Source organism: Hordeum vulgare, chromosome 6H (assembly GCF_904849725.1).
Source record: "Hordeum vulgare subsp. vulgare chromosome 6H, MorexV3_pseudomolecules_assembly, whole genome shotgun sequence".
In the NCBI taxonomy this organism is placed as follows: domain Eukaryota; kingdom Viridiplantae; phylum Streptophyta; class Magnoliopsida; order Poales; family Poaceae; genus Hordeum; species Hordeum vulgare.
This window is the reverse complement of record NC_058523.1, coordinates 528,824,075-528,847,880: the sequence shown is the minus strand read 5'-3', so window position 1 is coordinate 528,847,880 and position 23,806 is coordinate 528,824,075. Positions and strand designations below refer to the sequence as shown.

At 44.3% G+C, this 23,806-nt stretch overlaps 3 protein-coding genes across 4 annotated transcripts; 2 read left to right on the top strand and 1 right to left on the bottom strand.

The window, feature by feature from the left end:
- Nucleotides 1-12,400: 12,400 nt before the first annotated feature.
- On the top strand, nt 12,401-13,466 carry LOC123402908 (non-specific lipid transfer protein GPI-anchored 16-like). The gene is made up of 3 exons (XM_045096876.1): nt 12,401-12,832; nt 12,936-13,022; nt 13,105-13,466. The coding sequence occupies exons 1-3, from the start codon at nt 12,490-12,492 to the stop codon at nt 13,275-13,277; spliced, it is 603 nt and encodes a 200-aa protein (XP_044952811.1). The 5' UTR covers nt 12,401-12,489; the 3' UTR covers nt 13,278-13,466.
- Nucleotides 13,424-20,941, bottom strand: LOC123402907 (GPI ethanolamine phosphate transferase 2). 2 transcript variants are annotated; one of them, XM_045096874.1, is made up of 17 exons: nt 20,813-20,941; nt 20,617-20,710; nt 18,945-18,989; nt 18,665-18,832; nt 18,502-18,586; nt 18,286-18,392; nt 17,725-17,805; nt 17,464-17,516; nt 17,285-17,384; nt 16,646-16,789; nt 16,348-16,444; nt 15,927-16,143; nt 15,751-15,847; nt 14,611-15,651; nt 14,391-14,483; nt 14,031-14,314; nt 13,424-13,815 (listed from the first exon to the last, which is right to left on the bottom strand). In XM_045096874.1, exons 1-17 carry the CDS (start codon nt 20,923-20,925, stop codon nt 13,656-13,658), a joined length of 2,979 nt encoding a protein of 992 aa, XP_044952809.1. In that variant the 5' UTR covers nt 20,926-20,941; the 3' UTR covers nt 13,424-13,655. The 2 variants fall into 2 exon arrangements, with proteins under 2 accessions (XP_044952809.1, XP_044952810.1); XM_045096875.1 differs by lacking the exon at nt 20,813-20,941 and having other exon boundaries at nt 18,665-18,851; nt 20,617-20,648.
- Nucleotides 20,942-21,251: 310 nt separating this feature from the next.
- LOC123402890 (20 kDa chaperonin, chloroplastic-like) lies at nt 21,252-23,526 on the top strand. The gene is made up of 5 exons (XM_045096857.1): nt 21,252-21,458; nt 21,970-22,149; nt 22,624-22,779; nt 22,938-23,015; nt 23,161-23,526. Exons 1-5 carry the CDS (start codon nt 21,312-21,314, stop codon nt 23,332-23,334), a joined length of 735 nt encoding a protein of 244 aa, XP_044952792.1. The 5' UTR covers nt 21,252-21,311; the 3' UTR covers nt 23,335-23,526.
- The last annotated feature ends 280 nt before the right edge of the window (nt 23,527-23,806 follow it).

Below are 23,806 nucleotides of genomic sequence, written 5' to 3'. Positions count from 1 at the left end.
TGAAAAACCCTTTGCCACAAGTCGAGCTTTATAAACGGTCACATTACCGTCAGCGTCCGTCTTCTTCTTAAAGATCCATTTGTTCTGAATAGCCTTGCGGCCCTCAGGTAGTATCTCCAAAGTCCACACTTTGTTCTCATACATGGATCCTATCTCGGACTTCATGGCTTCCAGCCATTTGTTGGAATCTGGGCCCACCATTGCTTCTTCATAATTTGCAGGTTCGTTGTTGTCTAACAACATGATTGATAAGACGGGATTACCGTACCACTCTGGAGCAGCGCGTGATCTCGTCGACCTGCGTGGTTCAACAGAAACTTGAACTGGAGTTTCATGATCATCATCATTAACTTCCTCCTCAACCGGCGTCGCAATGACAGAGGTTTCCCCTTGCCCTGCGCCACCATCCAGAGGGATGAGAGGTTCGACAACCTCCTCAAGTTCTATCTTCCTCCCACTCAATTCTCTCGAGAGAAACTCCTTCTCGAGAAAAGCTCCGTTTTTAGCAACAAACACTTTGCCCTCGGATTTGAGATAGAAGGTGTACCCAACTGTCTCTTCTGGGTAACCTATGAAGACGCACTTTTCCGCTTTGGGTTCCAGCTTTTCAGGCTGAAGCTTTTTGACATAAGCATCACATCCCCAAACTTTAAGAAACGACAACTTTGGACTTTTGCCATACCACAGTTCGTATGGTGTCGTCTCAACGGATTTTGATGGTGCCCTATTTAAAGTGAATGCAGCTGTTTCTAATGCATAACCCCAAAATGATAACGGCAAATCAGTAAGAGACATCATAGATCGCACCATCTCTAACAAAGTACGATTACGACATTCGGATACACCATTACGTTGTGGTGTTCCAGGCGGTGTCAACTGTGAAACAATTCCACATTTTCTTAAGTGATCACCAAACTCGAAACTCAGATATTCACCCCCACAATCAGACCGTAGGAACTTGATCTTCTTGTTACGATGATTTTCCACTTCACTCTGAAATTGCTTGAACTTTTCAAATGTTTGAGACTTGTGCTTCATCAAATAGACATAACCATATCTACTTAAATCGTCAGTGAAGGTGAGAAAATAACGATATCCGCCGCGTGCCTCCACGCTCATTGGACCACACACATCGGTATGTATGATTTCCAATAAGTCACTTGCACGCTCCATTGTTCCGGAGAACGGAGTCTTAGTCATCTTGCCCATGAGGCAAGGTTCGCATGTGTCAAGTGAATCAAAGTCAAGTGACTCCAAAAGTCCATCAGCATGGAGTTTCTTCATGCGCTTTACACCAATATGACCCAAGCAGCAGTGCCATAAAAATATGGCGCTATCATTGTTTACTCTAACTCTTTTGGTATCAATGTTATGTATATGCGTATCGCTATCAAGATTCAATATGAACAATCCTCTCACATTCGGTGCATGACCATAAAAGATGTTACTCATAGAAATAGAACAACCATTATTCTCAGACTTAAAAGAGTAACCGTCTCGCAATAAACAAGATCCAGATATAATGTTCATGCTCAACGCAGGCACTAAATAACAATGATTTAAGTTCATCACTAATCCCGATGGTAGCTGAAGTGACACTGTGCCGACGGCGATTGCATCAACCTTGGAACCATTTCCTACGTGCATCGTCACTTCATCTTTCGCCAGCCTTCGTCTATTCCGCAGTTCCTGTTTCGAGTTGCAAATATGAGCAACAGAACCGGTATCGAATACCCAGGCACTACTACGAGAGCCGGTTAAGTACACATCAATAACATGTATATCAAATATACCTGATTTTTCTTTGCCCGCCTTCTTATCTGCCAGATACTTGGGGCAATTGCGCTTCCAGTGACCCATACCCTTGCAATAGAAACACTCCGTTTTAGGCTTAGGTCCAGCTTTGGGTTTCTTCGGCGGATTGGCAACAGGCTTGCCGCTCTTCTTAGAATTGCCCTTCCTGCCTTTGCCGTTTCTCTTGAAACTAGTGGTCTTATTCACCATCAACACTTGATGCTCTTTACGGAGTTCAGACTCTGCGACTTTCAACATCGCAAACAACTCGCCGGGAGACTTGTTCATCCCTTGCATGTTGTAGTTCAACACAAAGCCTTTGTAGCTTGGCGGCAGTGATTGAAGGATTCTGTCAGTGATAGCTTCTTGCGGGAGTTCAATCCCCAGCTCAGCTAGACGGTTTGAGTACCCAGACATTTTGAGCACATGTTCACTGACAGATGAGTTTTCCTCCATCTTGCAAGCATAGAATTTATCGGAGGTCTCATACCTCTCGATCCGGGCGTTCTTCTGAAAGATAAACTCCAACTCCTGGAACATCTCGAATGCTCCATGACGCTCAAAGCGACGTTGAAGTCCCGGTTCTAAGCCATACAAGACTGCACATTGAACTATTGAGTAGTCCTCCTTACGTGCTAACCAAGCGTTCTTAACATCCTGATCAGACGTAGCGGGTGGTTCATCTCCTAGCGCAGCATTAAGGACATAATCCTTCTTCCCAGCTTGTAAGATTAGCTTAAGATTACGAGCCCAGTCTACAAAGTTGCTTCCATCATCTTTCAACTTAGCTTTCTCTAGGAACGTATTAAAATTCAGGATGACTGTCGCGTGAGCCATGATCTACAACACAAATATATTCAAAGTGGACTTAGACTATGTTCAAGATAATTAGAGTTCAACTTAATCAAATTATATGCTAAACTCCCACTCAAAAAGTACATCTCTCTAGTCATTTGAGTGGTTCATGATCCACTTACACTATCCCAAGTCCGATCATCACGTGAGTTGAGTATAGTTTCAGTGGTAAGCATCCCTATGCTAATCATATCATCTATATGATTCATGATCGACCTTTCGGTCTCATGTGTTCCGAGGCCATGTCTGCACATGCTAGGCTCGTCAAGCTTAACCCGAGTGTTCCGCGTGCGCAACTGTTTTGCACCCGTTGTATGTGAACGTTGAGTCTATCACACCCGATCATCACGTGGTGTCTCGAAACGACGAACTGTAGCAACGGTGCACAGTCGGGGAGAACACAATTTCGTCTTGAAATTTTAGTGAGAGATCACCTCATAATGCTACCGTCGTTCTAAGCAAAATAAGGTGCAAAAAGGATTAACATCACATGCAATTCATAAGTGACATGATATGGCCATCATCACGTGCTTCTTGATCTCCATCACCAAAGCACCGGCACGATCTTCTTGTCACCGGCGCCACACCATGATCATCCATCAACGTGTTGCCATCGGGGTTGTCGTGCTACTTATGCTATTACTACTAAAGCTACATCCTAGCAAAATAGTAAACGCATCTGCAAGCACAAACGTTAGTATAAAGACAACCCTATGGCTCCTGCCGGTTGCCGTACCATCGACGTGCAAGTCGATATTTCTATTACAACATGATCATCTCATACATCCAATATATCACATCACATCGTTGGCCATATCACATCACAATCATACCCTGCAAAAACAAGTAAGACGTCCTCTAATTTTGTTGTTGCATGTTTTACGTGGTGACCAAGGGTATCTAGTAGGATCGCATCTTACTTACGCAAACACCACAACGGAGATATATGAGTTGCTATTTAACCTCATCCAAGGACCTCCTCGGTCAAATCCGATTCAAGTAAAGTTGGAGAAACCGTCACTTGCCAGTCATCTTTGAGCAAAGGGGGTTACTCGTAACGATGAAACCAGTCTCTCGTAAGCGTACGAGTAATGTCGGTCCAAGCCGCTTCAATCCAACAATACCGCGGAATCAAGAAAAGACTAAGGAGGGCAGCAAAACGCACATCACCGCCCACAAAACTTTTGTGTTCTACTCGAGAAGACATCTACGCATGAACCTAGCTCATGATGCCACTGTTGGGGAACGTCGCATGGGAAACAAAAATTTTCCTACGCGCACGAAGACCTATCATGGTGATGTCCATCTACGAGAGGGGATGAGTGATCTACGTACCCTTGTAGATCGTACAGCAGAAGCGTTCGAGAATGCGGTTGATGTAGTGGAACGTCCTCACGTCCCTCGATCCGCCCCGCGAACAATCCCGTGATCAGTCCCACGATCTAGTACCGAACGGACGGCACCTCCACGTTCAGCACACGTACAGCTCGACGATGATCTCGGCCTTCTTGATCCAGCAAGAGAGACGGAGAGGTAGAAGAGTTCTCCGGCAGCGTGACGGTGCTCCGGAGGTTGGTGATGACCTTGTCTCAGTAGGGCTCCGCCCGAGCTCCGCAGAAACGCGATCTAGAGGAAAAACCGTGGAGGTATGTGGTCGGGCTGCCGTGGAAAAGTCGTCTCAAATCAGCCCTAAAACCTCCGTATATATAGGTGGGAGGGAGGGGGCCTTGCCTTGGGGATCAAGGAGCCCCAAGGGGGTCGGCGAGTCCAAGGGGGAGGACTCTCCCCCCCAAACCGAGTTGGACTAGGTTTGGAGGGAGGGAGTCCCCCTTCCTTCCCACCTCCTCCCTTTTTTTTCTTTCTCTCTTGATTTTCTTCTCCTTGGCGCATAGGGCACTTGTGGGCTGTCCCACCAGCCCACTAAGGGCTGGTGTGTCTCCCCCAAGGCCTATGGGCTTCCCCGGGGTGGGTTGCCCCCCCCCCCCCCGGTGAACTCCCGGAACCCATTCGTCATTCCCGGTACATTCCCGGTAACTCCGAAAACCTTCCGGTAATCAAATGAGGTCATCCTATATATCAATCTTCGTTTCCGGACCATTCTGGAAACCCTCGTGACGTCCGTGATCTCATCCGGGACTCCGAACAACATTCGGTAACCAACCATATAACTCTAATACGCATAAAACAACGTCGAACCTTAAGTGTGCAGACCCTGCGGGTTCCAGAACTATGTAGACATGACCCGAGAGACTCCTCGGTCAATATCCAATAGCGGGACCTGGATGCCCATATTGGATCCTACATATTCTACGAAGATCTTATCGTTTGAACCTCAGTGCCAAGGATTCGTATAATCCCGTATGTCATTCCGTTTGTCCTTCGGTATGTTACTTGCTCGAGATTCGGTCGTCAGTATCCGCATACCTATTTCAATCTCGTTTACCGGCAAGTCTCTTTACTCGTTCCGTAATACAAGATCCCGCAACTTACACTAAGTTACATTGCTTGCAAGGCTTGTGTGTGATGTTGTATTACCGAGTGGGCCCCGAGATACCTCTCCGTCACACGGAGTGACAAATCCCAGTCTTGATCCATACTAACTCAACTAACACCTTCGGAGATACCTGTAGAGCATCTTTATAGTCACCCAGTTACGTTGCGACGTTTGATACACACAAAGCATTCCTCCGGTGTCAGTGAGTTATATGATCTCATGGTCATAGGAATAAATACTTGACACGCAGAAAACAGTAGCAACAAAATGACACGATCAACATGCTACGTCTATTAGTTTGGGTCTAGTCCATCACGTGATTCTCCCAATGACGTGATCCAGTTATCAAGCAGCAACACCTTGTTCATAATCAGAAGACACTGACTATCATCGATCAACTGGCTAGCCAACTAGAGGCTTGCTAGGGACGGTGTTTTGTCTATATATCCACACATGTAAATGAGTCTTCATTCAATACAATTATAGCACGGATAATAAACTATTATCTTGATACAGGAATTATAATAATAACTATATTTATTATTGCCTCTAGGGCATAATTCCAACAACCAAGTGGGCCCCGAGATACCTCTCCGTCACACGGAGTGACAAATCCCAGTCTTGATCCATGCCAACCCAATAGACACCTTTGGAGATACCTGTAGAGCACCTTTATAGTATCCCAGTTACGTTGCAACATCTGATAACCCACAAGGTATTCCTCCGGTGTCCGGGAGTTGCATGATCTCATGGTCATAGGAACAGATACATTGACATGCAGAAAACATCAATAAACTGACACGATCATATGCTACATTCACAGTTTTGGGTCTTGTCCATCACATCGTTCTCCCAATGATGTGATCCCGTTATCAAGTGACAACACTTGTCTATGGCCAGGAAAACCTTGACCATATTTGATCAACGAGCTAGTGAACTAGAGGCTCACTAGGGACAGTGTGTTGTCTATGTATCCACACATGTATTTGAGTTTCCAATCAATACAATTCCAGCATGGATAATAAACGATTATCATGAATAAAGAAATATAATAATAACCAATTTATTATTGTTACGTGAGCGAAATCCTATATATGGTTTAAGTACCGAACAATAGGCATGCCATGAGCCTTGGCCGCTTCTCCGTACAGTGGAACAAACTCCGGATTGATATCAGCTGTTTCATCATACCTCTGCTCAACCGCAGCTCCGCTCGAGCACACCTTTGTATCGGAATACACTTTGAGCAGGGGGCACGTTGGGAACTCTTCACCGGCGATCGCCGGGACTCCTATGGCGATCGTCGGGGTCTCCTCATTGGCGATCATCTGGGACTCCTCACCGGCGATCGTCGGGGACTCCTCTGACGACCGTCGGGGACTCCGCATCAACGATCGTCGGGGAATCTTCACCGGCGATCGTCCGGGACTCCTCTAACGACCGTCGGGGACTCCTTCAACGATCGTGAGGGACTCCTCCGATGATCGTCAGGGACTCCTCACCGGCGATCGTCGAGGACTCCTCCGACGATCATCCGAGACTCCTCCGACGATCATCGGGGACTCATCTCATCTAATCTCATTATGCAACAAAAAAGCCAGAGTACATGCAAATTTTAACATTTGTTTCTCTATCTAAAAAAACCTAAAAGAAATTCTCTCATCTCATCTCATCTCTCTCACATTTCCACAAAACATATCATCTCATCTTCACAAAACATCTCATCTAAAAAAACAGAGCACATCTAAAAATGCCATACTTCTCACCGGAGGGGGAGGGTGCGGCGATGAGGAGGAGGCTTCGGGGAGGACACGACGATGATGGCGCGGGTCCTGCAATGATGGAGGGGGCACGAGGTCGATGATGGTGTGGGCGCGACGGTGGCGACAGGAGGAGCTCACTGGGGGCCCGGGGATGGAGCTAGCTGTGGAGACCGACGACAACGAGGAGCGGGCTCGGCGACGAGGAGGTCCGGCGCGCGAGGAGGTCCGGCGCGAGGAGGTGGTCGTCGGTGTAGTCAAGCAAGAGTAGGAAGAAGGAACTGGTGATGTGGATTGGAAAAATTCCATCGACCAGGTTATATAGGTGGACCTTTAGTCCCGGTTTGGGGCTCCAACCGGGGCATTTAGTCCCGATTGGAGCCACCAACCGGGACTAAAGCTCATTTTCGGCAGGCCGAATGGCGGGAAGCAGAGGCCTTTAGTCCCGGTTGGTGGCTCCAACCGAGACTAAAGGGGGGCCTTTAGTCCCGGTTGGAGCCCCAAACCAGGACTAAGGGGGGGGGGTGATGTCGTGGCCAAATGTTTAGTCCCACCTCGCTAGTTGAGAGGAGCTGAGAGTGGTTTATAAGCCCCGCTGCGCCAACCCTCTCGAGCTCCTCTCAAACGCAGGCCTACGGGCCTAAACGCACTCTCTCTGCCCTTTGGTCCTACTGGGCCTTCTGCGGGCCTGCATCCCGACCCATCTAGCTTCTAGGGTTTCTAGTCGTATGCACGCCGTTATGGCCTAGGAGGTGGTATTTTTTATTTTTTTACTTTAATATTTTTTAGTCCCACTTTATATTTTAATTCTTTGCTATTAAATATTATTTTTCTCTTTTTATTTTAGTTTTCTATTAAAGATTTTAACAAAAAAACTTTATGAAAATTCTTTTGAGTTGATATTTTTTTGATTCTTTTTAGTTAATGTTTTAGTTGATTCTTTTTAACAAATAAACACTTTGATAATTTTAGTTGACTCTTTTTAGTTCATTCTTTTTAGTTAATGTTTTAGTTGATCTTTTTAGTTGATTTTTTTAGTTGATTATTTTCGGTTCTTTTTTTTGCTATTAGTTTATTCTTTGAGCTAATTGACCTGAAATTGAAAAGCACTACAAATGAACTCTAAAAAGGTTGAAAGTTGGCATGGTATCATCATTTCACCCACATAGCATGTGCTAAAAATTTGAGAGGGTTACAGCAAAAAGTGGATGCACTTCATGTACAAATCGGACAATCTCTTTCGAAGTATCAGGGTTTCATATGAAAACTCTTCTGTTACAAAGGGTTTTGATTTCTTCAACTTATTTGAACTCCAGACTTTTTGTGTGTTCAAAATGCATCATTCAAAGCCACATCATCAATTTTCAACCCTTTCTGACTTTCTTTGATATTTTTCATGGATTTACTGATTTGTTTTGAGCTAAATGACCCAAAAATTAAAAAGCACTACAAATGAACTCTGAAAAGGTTTAAAATTGACATGATGTCATCATTTCACCCACATAGTGTGTGCTAAAAAGTTGAGAGGGTTACAACAAAAACTGGATGCACTTCGTGTACAAATCGGACAATCTCTTTCGAAGTATCAATGTTCCATATGAAAACTCATCTGTTACAAAGGGATTTCATTTCTTCAACTTATTTGAACTCCAGACTTTTTGTGTGTTCAAAATGCACCATTCAAAGCCACATCATCAATTTTCAACCCTTTCCGACTTCATTTGGTATTTTTCATGCATTTACTTATTCTTTGAGCTAAATGACCCTGAAATTGAAAAACACTACAAATGAACTCTGAAAAGGTTGAAACTTGGCATGGTATCATTATTTCACCCACATAGCATGTGCTAAAAAGTGGAGAGGGTTACGGAAAAAACTGGATGCACTTCATGTACAAATCGGACAATCTCTTTCGAAGTATCAATGTTTCATACGAAAACTCATCTGTTACAAAGGGATTTCATTTCTTCAACTTATTCGAACTCCAAACTTTTTGTGTGTTCAAAATGAACCATTCAAAGCCACATCATCAATTTTCAACCCTTTCTGACTTCATTTGGTATTTTCATGCATTTACTGATTCTTTGAGCTAAATGACCCTGAAATTGAAAAGCACCACAAATGAAATCTGAAAAGGTTGAAAGTTGGCATGGTATCATAATTTCACTCACATAGCATGCGCTAAAAAGTTGAGAGAGTTATTTTGGTAATTTTTTAGGTTATTTAAAATGGGTGTTTTAATCAGAGATAGATTTTGTTATTTTAGTTTGCTATTAAAGTTTCTAAAAAAAATACTTTATGAAAATTGTTTTTGCTATTAATGTTTTGAACAAAAAATACTTTGATAATTTTAGTTGCATAAATTTTATATAATTTTAGTGTAAAAAATACTAGAGATTTATAAAAGCTTTTTAGTTTATTCTTTTTGCTATTAGAGTTTTATAAAATCTTTTTAGTCGATTCCTTTTGCTATTGAAGAATATTATAGCTTTGTTTTAGTTGATTATAACAGAATATTTTAATAGTTTATTTTTAGTTCATTTTTTTGCTATTAGCAGAATATTTTAATTGATCATAACAGAATATTTTAATAGAATATTTCAATTTCAGGGTCATTAGTTTGTACGAGCAAATGAAGCGTGCTATATATGTGGTCGAAATGCATGATACCATGAAAAGTAACAAATGAAGTTAGAAAGGGTTAAACCATTCAAATTTGGAAACTAATGGCACAAACAGAAACTAGACATAAATTGATCCAAGCATTACATAATAATACTCGTTCAAGCAATACATAATAATAGCTAGCACATATATATATACAAGTGTTCGTCGTTGTGAACACTACTCGTCTGAATCAGAAAGTCCCCAAACTGGTGGTGCTGGTGCTAATGCGAGGTGACGCTGGCCATAGTTCATGATTCGAATCTTGCGGTACAACTCGTATGAAACGTATGCATCTTTTGCTGCATACTCAATGTTGATACCGTCAAGTGGGGTCCTCTCCCACTTTTTGTGATGATACCTTGGGAATTTGGTCTTCATATCAACGTACTCCTCGTCGATTAAGGCGAGTGCCATATGAGCCATCGAAGTCCTCTCATGTTCAAGCTTGAATTTGTCTTGGATATCAATGTGCCAGTCAGCTGGTATCTCAATACCGAAGCTGTGCCTCATCTTGAGCTTGTCGTTCCTTATATCAACACTAGCAAAATGTATGCCGCTGCGAAGGAAGTCCATGAGTTCTGGACAATGCTTGTCACTACCGCAACAACAACAAATTAAAATGGAACGCATGTTACATACTGCTGCAACAAGGAAAATTGTTTCACTACAACTAAAGAGAAATTGATCTTTAGGATTCAAATGGAACATATTGCTATCCTATGCAATTTTCATATAGTATGAATTGATCAAGAAACCCTAAATCAACTATGACATATATATATATGTTCTCCCACGGTTTTGCCAATATGCAACAAGGAAAATTGTTTCACTACAACTTAAGAGAAATTGATCTTTAGGATTCAAATGGAACATATTGTTATCCTATGCATTTTTCATATCCTATGAATTGATCAAGAAACCCTAAATTAACTATGATATTTCTGTCCAATGGAACATAGAAACTGCATATATTATATAAACTACATAAATTAACTATGACATATATATATATATTGTTATCCAATGGGACCCAGATCACTATATGCAATTGCTATCCAATGGAACATAGAAACTGCATATTGCCATCCAATGGAAACTAGATCACTATATGCAATTTTCATAACCTTGGATCAAAGAAAGCCCCAAAACTTACCTCGCCCATTGGAAGACCATGACATTTCCCTTGAAACATAGTTGGATGACGGCAACACCTTGTTGATTGGCCGTGTACTCCAGATCAAGCCCCATGAAATTCTCGTTCTCCTCCGCCTCTTGAAGCCGTTCCTGGAAATAGGAAAGAAAACCCGGCACCATGGCGTTGTCGTTCGTGTACACGACATTGAGTTTGGTCGTGCCATGTGCGAGTACCTGTCCGTAGCGAGTGGTTGGCATGGTGGAAGAAGAGAGGGGAAGAAGAGAGGAGAGCGAGAGAGAAGAAGAAACAGAGAAATGGCGAAACGACGTGATAGGCGAACCGTTTGGACCTCTAGTGCCGGGTTGAGCCACTGACGGGGACTAAAGGGGGATACGAACGGTTGCCACCACTCCTTAGTCCCGAGTTGAGCCACCAACCAGGACTAAAGGGGGATACGAACGGTTGCCACCACTCCTTAGTCCCGAGTTGAGCCACCAACCAGGACCAAAGGGGGATACGAACGGTTGCCAGCAGGAGCAAGGCCTATTGGTCCCGGTTCGTGTCTGGAACCGGTACCAAAGGGGTGACATGAACCGGGACCAATGGCCCACGAGGCCCGGCCGGCGCCCTGGCCTCACGAACCGGGACCGATTAGAGTAATGGGATTTCAGGCCCTAGACCAAAGCCCTCTTTTCTATTAGTGGAGTATTGTATATCCCTCTAAAACAATAACACTTATTTTTAAACGAAGAAAGTATTTAAATATATATACTATAGAGATACGTGGTAATAAATATTCCATCTTCCGCCCTTCATGTAGACGGGGAGTAATTAAGGCTTCAATTTTCTGAAACAATCACTTGCCTATCTTCGATGGCCATAAAATGCCAAGCTAATGTTGTTGGTGCTGGACAACAACAATGAACTGTATAAATTCACCGACAAGGCAAATATGTACACTACACAGTCCGATGAACTCTAAGAACAACTTCAACCAACAAATAAGCAACAGAATAACACAAACAACATACACATATGATACGTGATTTAACGTGAAAAAATCTTCTTAAGTTGAGTAGTAAAAACCACAGTTATGGACCGACCGGTCTATACAACTTCACTATAAGAATGATAAGTACAAAAGTCTTCTCTATTACCTGTAGGTGAGTCATGGAGCAGCCTGTCACGGAGGTGTGGTTTCTTCATCAACAACGCAAACGTACGGATGGATGGTCAACGAGACCAAAGACAGCATTTTCAACGCAAACTTATGGGCTGATGTTGGGCTGCCAACACACCTCCATATGACATATAGAAGGACTTAGCCCAACAAATATAGCTCCATGCGTTTTCAACCTGAGCATGCTAGCTGCTAGGTGAGTCATGGAGGTGTGGTTTCTTCGTCAGCAACGCAAACGTACGGATGGATGGTCAACGAGACCAAAGACAGCATTTGGTGACGGGCCCCTTCCTAACCCTCCTACCAGATGAGATCATCTCAACCATCGACACCTCAATACTTGCTTTGAAAATGGAAAGAAACAGTTGAAAAAACAGACGACGGTTCGTTATGGTAGCTACACTGGTGCAGCTAACCTCTGATCGATCCACCAGCATCACACGCCTCTCAGCCTCTGCACGCATATAAATAATCTCCCGCCGCCAACACACGATGCATTCCATTCCATTCCACCACAGCCTCATCCATCCATCCATCCATCCCTCCAAGAAAACACCACGTATCACCATCGACACGTGACTGACAAGCAGAGGTAGCTTGATCGATGGACCCCAGCAGGCTGCTCGCCGCCGTCGTGCTGCTGGCCCTGGCCCTGGTCGCGCCGGCGCCGGCGTCCGGGCAGGCCGCGTCATGCACGGCGTCGCTCGTGTCCAGCTTCACGCCGTGCCTCAGCTACATCACCAACGGCACCGGCTCGTCGCCGTCGCCGTCGCCGTCGCCCACGGCGGGCTGCTGCCGGTCCCTGTCGGCGCTGGTGAACGCCAGCGCGGGCTGCGCGTGCCTCCTCCTCACCGGCAGCGTGCCGCTCGGCGTGCCCGTCAACCGGACGCTCGCCGTCACCCTGCCCAGGGCCTGCAACTCCATGGCCGTCCCGCTCCAGTGCAAAGGTACGTCACGTACGCGTACGCGCATCATGCCCCGAGTTTTCTTGCTGTTTCGTGTGGGGTGAGGTTTCCATTGACGGTCGGAGTTGGCGATGAACTGTTCCAGATGCGTCGGCCCAGCTCCCGTCCCCGGCTCCGGCACCGGCTCCGGGCCCCGTCGCGGCGGCGGCCTCTCCCGTCATGCCCCCGCTGCGTAAGAAGCTCAAATTTCTCTTCTTATGTCGCTGTCGATTCTCAATGATGAATCCTCGCTGATGATTCTGTACAATTTGCAGCCCCCGTGGCGCCCTCGCCGGAGTCGCCGTCGGGAACCACCGTGGCGCCGAGCCCGAGCCAGGGGCAGACGAGGCCACAGACGGCACCCAGCGCCGGCTCTGCCTGGAGAGACGGTGCTCGCGTGCCTCCCGTGTTGGTGGTGATCCTCGCAGTCGGAGCCATGCTGGTTTGAGTTTGAGCTTGAGCTGGGCAAGCACTCGTCGTTGCTGCGATACGTGTTTATTATTTATTGTGAATTGGCTGTGCTTGTTTGGTACTAGGAGAGTGTACATTGGCTATTTTTATGTATACACATTCTTTTGGTTGTGAATTCATCCCTCTCTCAAAAATAAATAATATATATACGGATTGTTGATTGTAATTTGTACCCTGGGTGCCTACATGCAGCAAAAATGTCGGCACGAAACAAGAGTTTGCCTAAAAATGGCAAGAAAAGCAAGGGAAAGCGGCGATTATAATCTTCACAGACAAAGCAAGACATTGTCTAAAAAAATAAATCTGTAGCGAGGACGATGCTACTATTGTTCCTTCTCTAACAATGCCCGCTAATTCAGGATCTCAAACCGTCGCCGACCTGATCTACGGATCTGTCCCTGTGGTTCCTCTTCCTCGTCCTGAACGAAAACACGGTGCAGGTGTAAGCTCCGGTCACAGCTATGACGAGCACTCCAGCATACGTGCAAATTGTCGCCGCGCAGACGTAGAGGTACCTGTCGCCAGTGGGGAAGGGAGCTCGTCAGATGACAGTAAGAACCAGATGTTGTAAGCATAGGTAAACGATTTATATACTGGAGCAAGTAAACATCTATCCATGATAACCATCACAACCGGTGAAAACATTCTGATTCGAAAACATTCTGATTCTGAGCGCTTAAATGGTGAAGTAACTACACATTTACTTGTAAATGTTTCATGGAGCACTTACTTTGGCGAGAACACGCTCCAAACAAACAGGTGGTTCCTCATGAGCAGCAGGACAATGGTGTATGAAGTCAAGGCGATAGAATTGATGAGCAGAGGGAGCAAACAGGGCAACGCGATCATTCTGCTCAGGACGCTGCTCCAACTAAAATGCTGCCCAGTGGAGATATCAGTACTATCTCTCACCGACATATGAACCACCATCCCGAGGTATAACAGCAGAGGTGACCCGTATGTAATGATGAACATCAGCACCCCAGAAAGGACCGTGGAGTAACTTGAGATGCCCTGTTATAAACATTAGTCAAATACGCAGGAAACTGGGAGAAGAAACACTTCTTCGGAGAGTTTATGTTAAACTTACAATGAAAGCTCCGGCAACATCTATGCTGGCGAGGCTATTGGTGTTCCCAAGACCAAAGTGGCCAGTCATTCCCAAGAATTGCATTGCAACAACCTACACCGTTTATTGCCAATCGTTAGCTAATAAAAATAATCACCACTTCCCATGATTCCATGAATCTGGAAAAAAAGAAACCATGTTGGCAAAATAAAGATTACAAAGAAGAGTTTAGTAAACTAACCTGCACCCATTGCCTATGCAATGGTTTCTCCAGAGAAAAATAAATCACACTCGAGATTATTTGCAAGAGAATGAGCAAAACAGGAACTGCATTTATGGGTTGTTGCAGAAGCAACTGAAGAAGGCACCAGAACATTGTATATGTTACTCCAGTCAAGAACACAGAATGATCGAAGCCATTCGCCTTTTCAGGATTGGAGCTAGAGGAGGACGTTGCTTCTGCTTCTTCAGAATGTGTTGGGAATGTCCATGGTGCCAAGAGAACAGTGCAAGTTACTGAAATACTTGCAATGCCATAGAAAATCTGAGCTATTGATGTTGTGCTATGGTTGACTGGCACAGAACTATCGACCTGACTTTTCCAGATATGCAGCATAACTAAAAGCCCACACGAAAGGTGGCTCAACCATAGCCCTATAAGAAACACTCTCCTTGTCCTCAGTAACATGAGTGAGATTGAATACAATACCACAACCACAAGAACTGAGATACTTTGCAGAGACTTCACAATAGAAGAGTCAGACTGGGTCAATATCTTTGAAATGTCAGGAAAGTGAACCCAGTTAATCCCACCTTGATACCAAGCTCTTAGAATTCTCCCAGCAACAAGAACAACAAGGACAGTATATAACCTACAACCATCTTGTTGTCCTGGGCTTAGCTTGTAACTGGCAAGATAAGAGGAGTTATTTTTGTGAAATGTTTTTGTTTCCGATCTATGGACAACAGTTGAGCTTGATTCTTTCAACATCGATTGGACTGTCTTGATGAGAAATATTAAAAAGAGAGTAGAAGTGAGAAAATGCCATATATACTGCTCTTCTTCAACAAAAGAGCTTGAACCAAGGCTGGCAACATAGAGTAAAATCCCCATTAGAATGAAAACCTCATCAAGGTGCCAATGTTTATCCAAATCCAACACAGAATGGTGTTCAGCTTTAATATGCGACTTCCCCTTAAATATGCAAGAGATAATTCCGGCAAGAGAAAAACATGAAATAACCATCAAGGAGATTGCAGAGGCAAGCAAATAGAGTGGTTTCTGTAAATATAAACAGTGAAAGGAGATAAGTCATTCGGAATAAAGGCGACTGCAAAAGTAGGGTATAGAATTATAACACCGCAAAGATAGTAAAATTACATCGGTCGCTCTGTGAGACAACCACTCACTCGCATGTCTTAAGAAGCCAGAGTAGGAATCCACAGCAGTCCCAAAGAACCCAGCTGCTTCAGCGGACCTGGAATAGCACAGTTCTTTTAACCGGTGCTCGGTGATCATATTCATAACTTTTTAGGAAATTAGGACCATAAATTCACCTGAAATCAGAATCTTGATGAAGTGAGGATCTATGAGAAGCAAAAGCCTTAGAAAGCAACCGACACAACTTCTCCTCAATGGATTCAGGAATCATATCAACTCTGAAGTCATCCTTCGAATCAACACAATCTTCAGAGCAGAAAGCAGGTCTCTGCTCTTGTAACAATCTAAAGATTTGCCACGAGTTCAGTTGTAGGGTGCGCAGTTTTTGGTCATCTGAGATAAGATGCACACATCATGTCAGAACTGATAGCTGAGAGTATTTAATCATGTAACTTGCACACCAATCCAATATCCTAATTGAGAATATAACAACAAAAAGGGCATGTTGAGATCAATATGAAGTCTGCAAGCATAAACATCTACTTCTATATCCAGACAAAGTGTAAGACAATTGAGAAAGAAGGTACATATATTGACCTGTCAAAGAATTAAAAAGCTCCGGAAGCAAGACACCTATATTGTTTTTTGGAATTGGTATGCCAAAGAGCAGAGCTAGAGTTGGGGCAAGGTCAACCTGACGAAAAAAAAGTATCAGGTCAGATTGTATGTTGGTCGGATATTTAACTGATTTCTTCAGCTTGTGTGACAAGGACAGTTTTATAAGAAAATAATCAAAGAGTGCAACAAATTCTATCAAAACTCAAAAGTATACTACAAACTGAACTCGAGCTCTGAAATATCTAGGGATAAGGCTGAGAGAAGTATATATTCATACTTGAAGTGCTTCTTTCTGGTCATAAGGTGAACAATATGTGCTCTCCACACTGTGTCCTATAAAAAGGGCAAGGGAGTCCGTTTCTTCGTAAGAAGATCCTCCATGATTACCAACTTCAGTCATTCCATGATCACTAACAACAACCTGAAATGTAGGGGCAGCAAAATCCTTATGAGAAATAATGTAGAACCTTTATCTTTTCAGATGTGGCAGCTTGGGAAACATGTTTTTTGGTGGATTATCTTGTTTTCACATCCACTAATTGATTGTAAATAAGTCCTATAGATCCTTATCTACAGTTCTTTTTATGTTTAATTATTGTATATTGAGATCTGCCACGAAGTGTACACAATAATGAACTTAATGTAATGGGAAAAAAATTCTGTACATGCAACTTGGAAGATAGAGTGGATGCAGGATGCAAAATTGACTTGCAACCCTCGCACACATAGAAATCATTAATTATCATCAGTGAGAAAGGCATCAAAAGCAGAATTGGTTACAGACACAACTGACTAATCACTATTGCTAATGTATTCTCGAAGAGATCTCCTGCAGATGTTGGAGTGAACTTCTAGGTAACATTAAATCTATGCTAGAAGCAGATTTGTTTTTAGTAGAAACGGAAGGATCACATACCAGAAGTGTTCTGTGTGAATTATCCTGAATGCTTGTAGCTGCAGTATGGATCCTTCTAATCACATCATCCATCTCCTTCAGCTTTGGGGTCATCAAATTACTGTCATTTTGAAACTTCAATAAACTAGACATTGCTCAAACAAAAACAAAAAAAAACATGAAAATGATATGGAATATACCTCTGGCGGCCGCCTATATGGCCAACATGATCTAAACCTAAATAGTGAAGAATCTGAAAATGTAAAAGAAAGATTTTTTTCCAGTTAACCTTATCAAACAACCAGAAAAAGCTAAGGCAAGTAAAGAGAGTTAGACATCAATTGTAACAAACATTTAGTTACACTTGGACTACATGGTTGGAATCCAGAGAGTGAGATAGCATTATCTGTCGCAAGTGATAAAATAAGCGAACATGCATGGAAGCATCATTTACAATGTACCAATGCATCCCAGTCTTTTGCAGCAAGCTCAGATTCCAGATGACGAGAAACATTGAAATCAACCTCAACCGTATCTTTAACCTGCAATATAGTTGCAAATCATTACATAAAGTTCAACTCATAATAGACTGGGCTGTAAAGAACAAAGAAACCACTGTTATTAGAACAAGTTAAGCAGCAATTCATATGATCAAGTGCCTAATATCCAAAATAACTGTACACAAAGGGAAAGTAATCGATATGCTCCTTTAAAGAGTGTCATATGTTCACCAGAGAAAAGTAGCCCGAAAGATGGCAAGGAGATGCCAAGCACCTAGAAATTAAATGTCAAAATTTGGTCTATCCACTAGGGCCTAGGGATTTCACTATATATTTTCATTTTTTCTGAAAAAAAGGGATCAAATGAGTCTCAGTTGTAAAGTAATTGTTAGACCAGTGCTTCAGATGATGGTGAAACCAAATTTAACAGCGTTTGAACCTGCAACTTATGTTCTTATCCTCCAATAATAATTGTTCATCAAATCTCATTGCAAAGCATGTGAAGCATGAGGCAGGACTTACATAAAAGCTGCTAACTCCATCTTGTCTGTAGAACAGTGTTGGGAACAATTTGATCCATGTCTCATCTCCCAACATCACTAATTTATAACCAATCGTATGAAGCTGATCTGTGATAAATATAAAAGTGTAACTTATAAGCAATTCTTTATTGCTAATTTAGCATACAAAGTTGGACTAGCAAGCCAGAGAGATACAGAGATAGCACGAGGTTCTAACCAAGAAGATTGTCATCCAGGAAGGCTTGAGTATTGAAGTTAAGTGCTACATCAAGAAAACCTCCAATTGCCCCCGACACCATTGCCTGAAAGAAAATACACTTAGGACTGGTCCTCATTTGGCATTTGTACAAATAAATCTTTCTATGTAAAATAAGTCATACTTTTAGCCGGGGCATCGTAACGGTTGGAGGTACAGCCTTTGCATGATAACCCACTGCTCTGCAACCAGCTAACAGAGACTGTGTGTATGGCATTGACTCCATCATTTCTTTGGTTGGTGGTTTTCCACCTTTTCCCAGTACAAATTCAGCAGGTAGCCCGTCTATCACCTAAATTGACATTCATAGACTCAAAAGGCCAAACATGAAAAGGTAAGATAAATAGTCATGCAAATGTACAGGATTATGCTGCCAGTAATAGGCATACAGATTTAGGACATACCATCAATACCAAGCGATCATACACATGGGGGACCTCCGAAAGTTCCTGGAATGAATCATACACAAAATCGCAAGCATTAAAAACCGTAAATGCATAACTTACACTGAGTAAATAAGAAGCTCTAGGAATGCTCATCAGTATAAAATGGATGATAACTTGTACTGTATTTGAGTCTTTGAGTACATATGAAGTTCTTTATCAGCATAGAATGTGGCAACCTTGACAATATTTGCACTCTAAAATATTGGGCTCACTACAACATTCTGTAACAATAAATAGTACTCCTTCCTTCCCATATTGTTAGGCGTATAAGTTTTCCTAGGAAATCCCAAAATATTAGGCGCTGAACCTCTGAGCCCGCGCTATTCTCTCGTACGGTTAGCGATTCAAAGGAGATTGTGCATGCCTTTGTGCTATTCTCTCGTATGGTTAGCGATTTCAAGGAGATCACGCGTTCCTTTTTTTTTCTGAAGTCATCGGTGCCTCTAATCCTACGACGCCTCAAGTAACAAACGACTCGTGCGCTAATTTCGGACTAATAATTAAGGAGTTGACAGACGGACATCGGAACATTCTGGAACATTCTGGAACTAACAATAAATAGTACTCCTTCCTTCCCATATTGTTAGGCGTATAAGTTTTCCTAGGAAATCCCAAAATATTAGGCGCTGAACCTCTGAGCCCGCGCTATTCTCTCGTACGGTTAGCGATTCAAAGGAGATTGTGCATGCCTTTGTGCTATTCTCTCGTATGGTTAGCGATTTCAAGGAGATCACGCGTTCCTTTTTTTTTCTGAAGTCATGGGTGCCTCTAATCCTACGACGCCTCAAGTAACAAACGACTCGTGCGCTAATTTCGGACTAATAATTAAGGAGTTGACAGACGGACATCGGAACATTCTGGAACTAACGGCAAAGCATCATTGGGCCCAAGGGAGGCGCCAATGTCCCCCCCCCCCTACATTTGTACAACCGTGTAAAACTAGTAGTGATATTTAGAGTATTAAAGTGACTGAAGACAATCATCCTAAATTAGGCAGGAGCATGTGCTGGGCCTGGTGGACAGGAAGTGGCAGCGCATATAAGAGAGGGAGCAGGAGACATGGAAGGGCATCGACCAGAAAATGAATCAGGCACCTTCCTCCAGTTCATCTCGTTCCCCACCTCATGCTTTGCTGACCCCATCGTAAATTCTGATTCTTGTATTACCCAGCCCCAATTTACATTGTACTTTGTGTGCATCGTTGTGTTGTCAACCCAATCATATACTTTGCTGATCCCATCCTAAACTCCGATTATTCTATTACCTAACCCCCAATGACTATTGTACTGTGTGTGTATCGTCGTGTTCCCAATCCAATCAATGGTTGGGAGATGACACCTTGAAAAAAATCAGGATATGTCGGACGAACATCAGAGCATAGCAATGCTTCATTGGGGCCAAGGGGGCCCAGCCAAGGCCCCCCTCCCCACCCCCTACATTTTTACAGTCGTGTAAAAGCAGTCATGATACTGAAACGGAAGACAGTATCATCCTAAATTACTAAATTCGTTCATCCTTTGATGCCGGCCCCTCCTTATTGTTGGTGCAAGCTCCGCCACTGGACCGAAACAATGCTAGGCGGATCTACTAAACTGTAGAGCGAACAATTGAAACGGAAGCAGTGCCGTACCCTGTACAGCGATCTGAGCTGATCCGGAGGAAGCGCCGGCCCCTCCCCGCCGTCGACGGGGCCGCACGACGGCGCCCGGTAGCTCTCCGCGCCACTGCGGGCCACCACACGCACACACCAGACGCGCATCAGCCGAAGTAAACAAACACAACCTGCTGGCTCAGAGAAAAGCAGGGCCAGAGGCGGAGGCGCGGACCTGAAGCCCGGGAGCGTGGGCTTGACGGGGAAGAAGCCGTAGAGGAAGAGGGAGAGTCCGGCGACCTGCAGCACCACCGCTGCCACGGCCCATCCCGCCACGGCGGCGCCCATGGCTTCCCTCCCTCGGTCGGCGGTGGCGATCGCCGCTGCTGGCTCTGTATTAGTTTTTTCCGCTCCTCCGGAATGGGTATCGGAGCGACACGGACTGCCGAGGAGGAGGAAGACGCGGCCAGGCCCGCTTGACATCCGAGTTACGGGCCGAGTTGACGACCGGTACCCCAAAGCCCAAGAGGAATAAGCCCATTTTAGCCCGCGTAATCTTGACAGACCGGGCCGAAAGCTGCACCCGCGGCCCATGGGAAGAAGCGCGGCGTTTCGGGGGAACCGGATGGATGGATAAAGCGCTCCCCTCCCCATCCCATTTGCTTCTCCATTGCTCTGCTCATCGAGGCTAGGGTTTATCCTCGGATTATTCTCCGAGCAAAAGTCCTCGGGCAATGGCGTCGGTGCAGCTCTGCGGTGCGGCGGGGTTCGCCGGGAAGGGGGCGGCCGCCGTCGAGCCCCGGCGCGTCCCCGCGCCGGCGGCCCGGCGGGGGGCGCTCCGCGGGCTCGTTGCCAGGGCCGCCACCGTCGTCGCCCCCAAGGTGCGTGCCCCCCCCCCCCCCGTGCAATGCGCCACGGTTTCGCTGCTTGTTTTCCGCGAGGGGTGGTGATGGTGGTGGTGGTGGTTCTCGTGCGCTCTGTTACATGTGCATAGCAGCTGATAAGGTGGGTGGCTGCAGAAGAGGGGACAAATCGAGTCATGAGGTTGCCGGAGGAATCAGTGGCGTGTACCTTGTTTTTCTCTAGAGGTTACCTCATCTTGATTGGGGAATTTGAAGGTCTCGATGCTGTGGTGTGTGGATGAGGTTTCTGTGCGTTTGATTTCAGTTTTGGTACAATTAAGGTCAGAGAGCTGTTATGAGCAATCAATTGTGTCGTCAAATGAACTATGAGATTGGAATTGCCAATGTCAATATGTCAAAAAATACCCCAGAGAGCAGTTATGTTCTCTTTGTTGCTTGTAGCGTTTTACTTGAGGCTGTAGCTCTAATTCTCATGCGGTGAGTATGCTTGTGGATCTGAAACTGTATCCTGTTATTCCGGTGGTTGCAGTACACGACGGTCAAGCCCTTGGCCGACAGGGTGCTTCTCAAGACCAAGACTGCCGAGCAGAAGACGACCGGTGGGATTTTGCTCCCTTCAACTGCGCAGTCTAAACCTCAGAGTGGCGAGGTGGTTGCTGTTGGAGAGGGAAGAACCATTGGGGATAGCAAAGTAGAAGTTGGCATTAAGGTATGGCCTGTGCAGTCACTTTGTTTCAGTCTTATGAGTAGAATTTTTGTTATAACGAATCCAGCCTGAAGCATGCTAAAATGCTGATATATGATGAAGCTTGCAACGCGCTTGTGTTACCTGTTTTTGGATTCTAGGATTTTACGCATGCTGTGCCAGTTTTGTTGTATCTGGTTCGGTCCTTTTATATATTTTGCCGTGATAATTAGTTTTCAGTAACTCAGTATGCTCAAATATTATGAGTAGGGTTTTAGTTATAACAAATCCAGTCAGAAGCATGCTAAAGTGCTAATATGATGAAGCTTGCCTTACATTTTTTGCATTCTAGAGTTTTATGCGTGTTATATGCCATGTTCTGTGTTTGGTTTCATCCTTTTACTACATGTCTTCTGCCGTGATAGTTGTGAATACAACAAGTTTGTACCAGTGGTTGGTGAGTAAAGGCAGATGTAACATGTATCATCTATTATGTAGGTTGGGGCTCAGGTTGTATATTCGAAGTATGCTGGAATGGAGGTGGAGTTGAATGATTCCAACCATCTGATCCTAAAAGAGGACGATATAATAGGTATTCTGGAGACAGAGGATGTGAAAGACATGGAGCCTCTTAGCGACCGTGTTCTTATCGAGGTAGATATTTTCACATACATTTATTGTGTACATCTGGTTACATCAACATATGTGTCTTGGATTGTGCACTGGTGTCAGTTTAGTGGCTGATTCTATATTAGGTTACCACCCTCGAGTCTTGTTATAATAATCATCATGCTTTTCGACCTGTATAACAGGTAGCTGTAGCTGAAGATAAAACTGCCGGGGGCCTGCTGCTTACTAACAGTGTCCAGGAGAAGCCGTCTGTTGGAACGGTTAGTCATTTACTAGTTCTGTTGGACAATTTTGTTACCTATGTTTCTGAGCTGCATGGGTCATGTTGCAACTGTACCTTGGCATCTATCTGGTCCGAATCAATCTTACTTTTGAGTTAATGCCATGCTTGTTTGTGGGAGACAGGTGGTCGCTGTCGGCCCGGGCCATCTGGATGAGGAAGGCAAGAGGATCCCGTTGCCGGTATCCACAGGCAGTTCCGTCCTGTACTCCAAGTATGCTGGTGCCGAGTTTAAGGGTGTCGATGGCACAAACTACATCGTGTTGAGGGTACCTGACCTGATGGCTATCCTCTCTTGAGCTGGATTGTAGCGCAAGGCGCGGTTTTCCTGATCATAAATTTTCCAAAGGCAACTTAAACTAGATGAAGAGAAATGAGAATCCCCATCAATGTTTGTGCCTCTGCACCAAGCTGGTTTTCCTCACTGATATGGATTCTATTCTTTGTGCCAGTCAAGGTTGTTAATACTAGAATACTAGTCTGATTGCGAATTGACGGTCCAAGATCTTATAAATTCAAATAAGAAGAACACATTATCTCTACCCTAGAGATCCAATATACTATAACAAGTCATTGGGGGTAAATGTATATGTATGTATGTATTGTAGATGCCCTTACAAGAAATACAAAGGCACAACTATTGTTGTAATGCCAACATGGATTTTGTTAGACACATCTACGGAAAGATTGCAGGTCATCAATCAGGTCCCCAAAACATCGCCACTCTCGTGCCTTGGATCTTATCCGTCGGTAGGAGTGTCCCACAGCGTG

Excerpts from the sequence above, each read along its gene's own strand:
- LOC123402890 (XM_045096857.1), top strand. The coding sequence starts at position 21,312 with ATGGCGTCGGTGCAGCTCTGCGGTGCGGCGGGGTTCGCCGGGAAGGGG. Across the intron at positions 22,150-22,623 it reads AAGTAGAAGTTGGCATTAAG|GTTGGGGCTCAGGTTGTATA; the intron begins GTATGGCCTGTG and ends TCTATTATGTAG. Across the intron at positions 22,780-22,937 it reads GCGACCGTGTTCTTATCGAG|GTAGCTGTAGCTGAAGATAA; the intron begins GTAGATATTTTC and ends CCTGTATAACAG.
- LOC123402907 (XM_045096874.1), bottom strand. The coding sequence starts at position 20,925 with ATGGGCGCCGCCGTGGCGGGATGGGCCGTGGCAGCGGTGGTGCTGCAG. Across the intron at positions 20,711-20,812 it reads CCCACGCTCCCGGGCTTCAG|TGGCGCGGAGAGCTACCGGG; the intron begins GTCCGCGCCTCC and ends GGTGGCCCGCAG. Across the intron at positions 14,315-14,390 it reads ATGTTGCCGGAGCTTTCATT|GGCATCTCAAGTTACTCCAC; the intron begins GTAAGTTTAACA and ends TGTTTATAACAG.
- LOC123402908 (XM_045096876.1), top strand. The coding sequence starts at position 12,490 with ATGGACCCCAGCAGGCTGCTCGCCGCCGTCGTGCTGCTGGCCCTGGCC. Across the intron at positions 12,833-12,935 it reads CGTCCCGCTCCAGTGCAAAG|ATGCGTCGGCCCAGCTCCCG; the intron begins GTACGTCACGTA and ends GAACTGTTCCAG. Across the intron at positions 13,023-13,104 it reads TCCCGTCATGCCCCCGCTGC|CCCCCGTGGCGCCCTCGCCG; the intron begins GTAAGAAGCTCA and ends TACAATTTGCAG.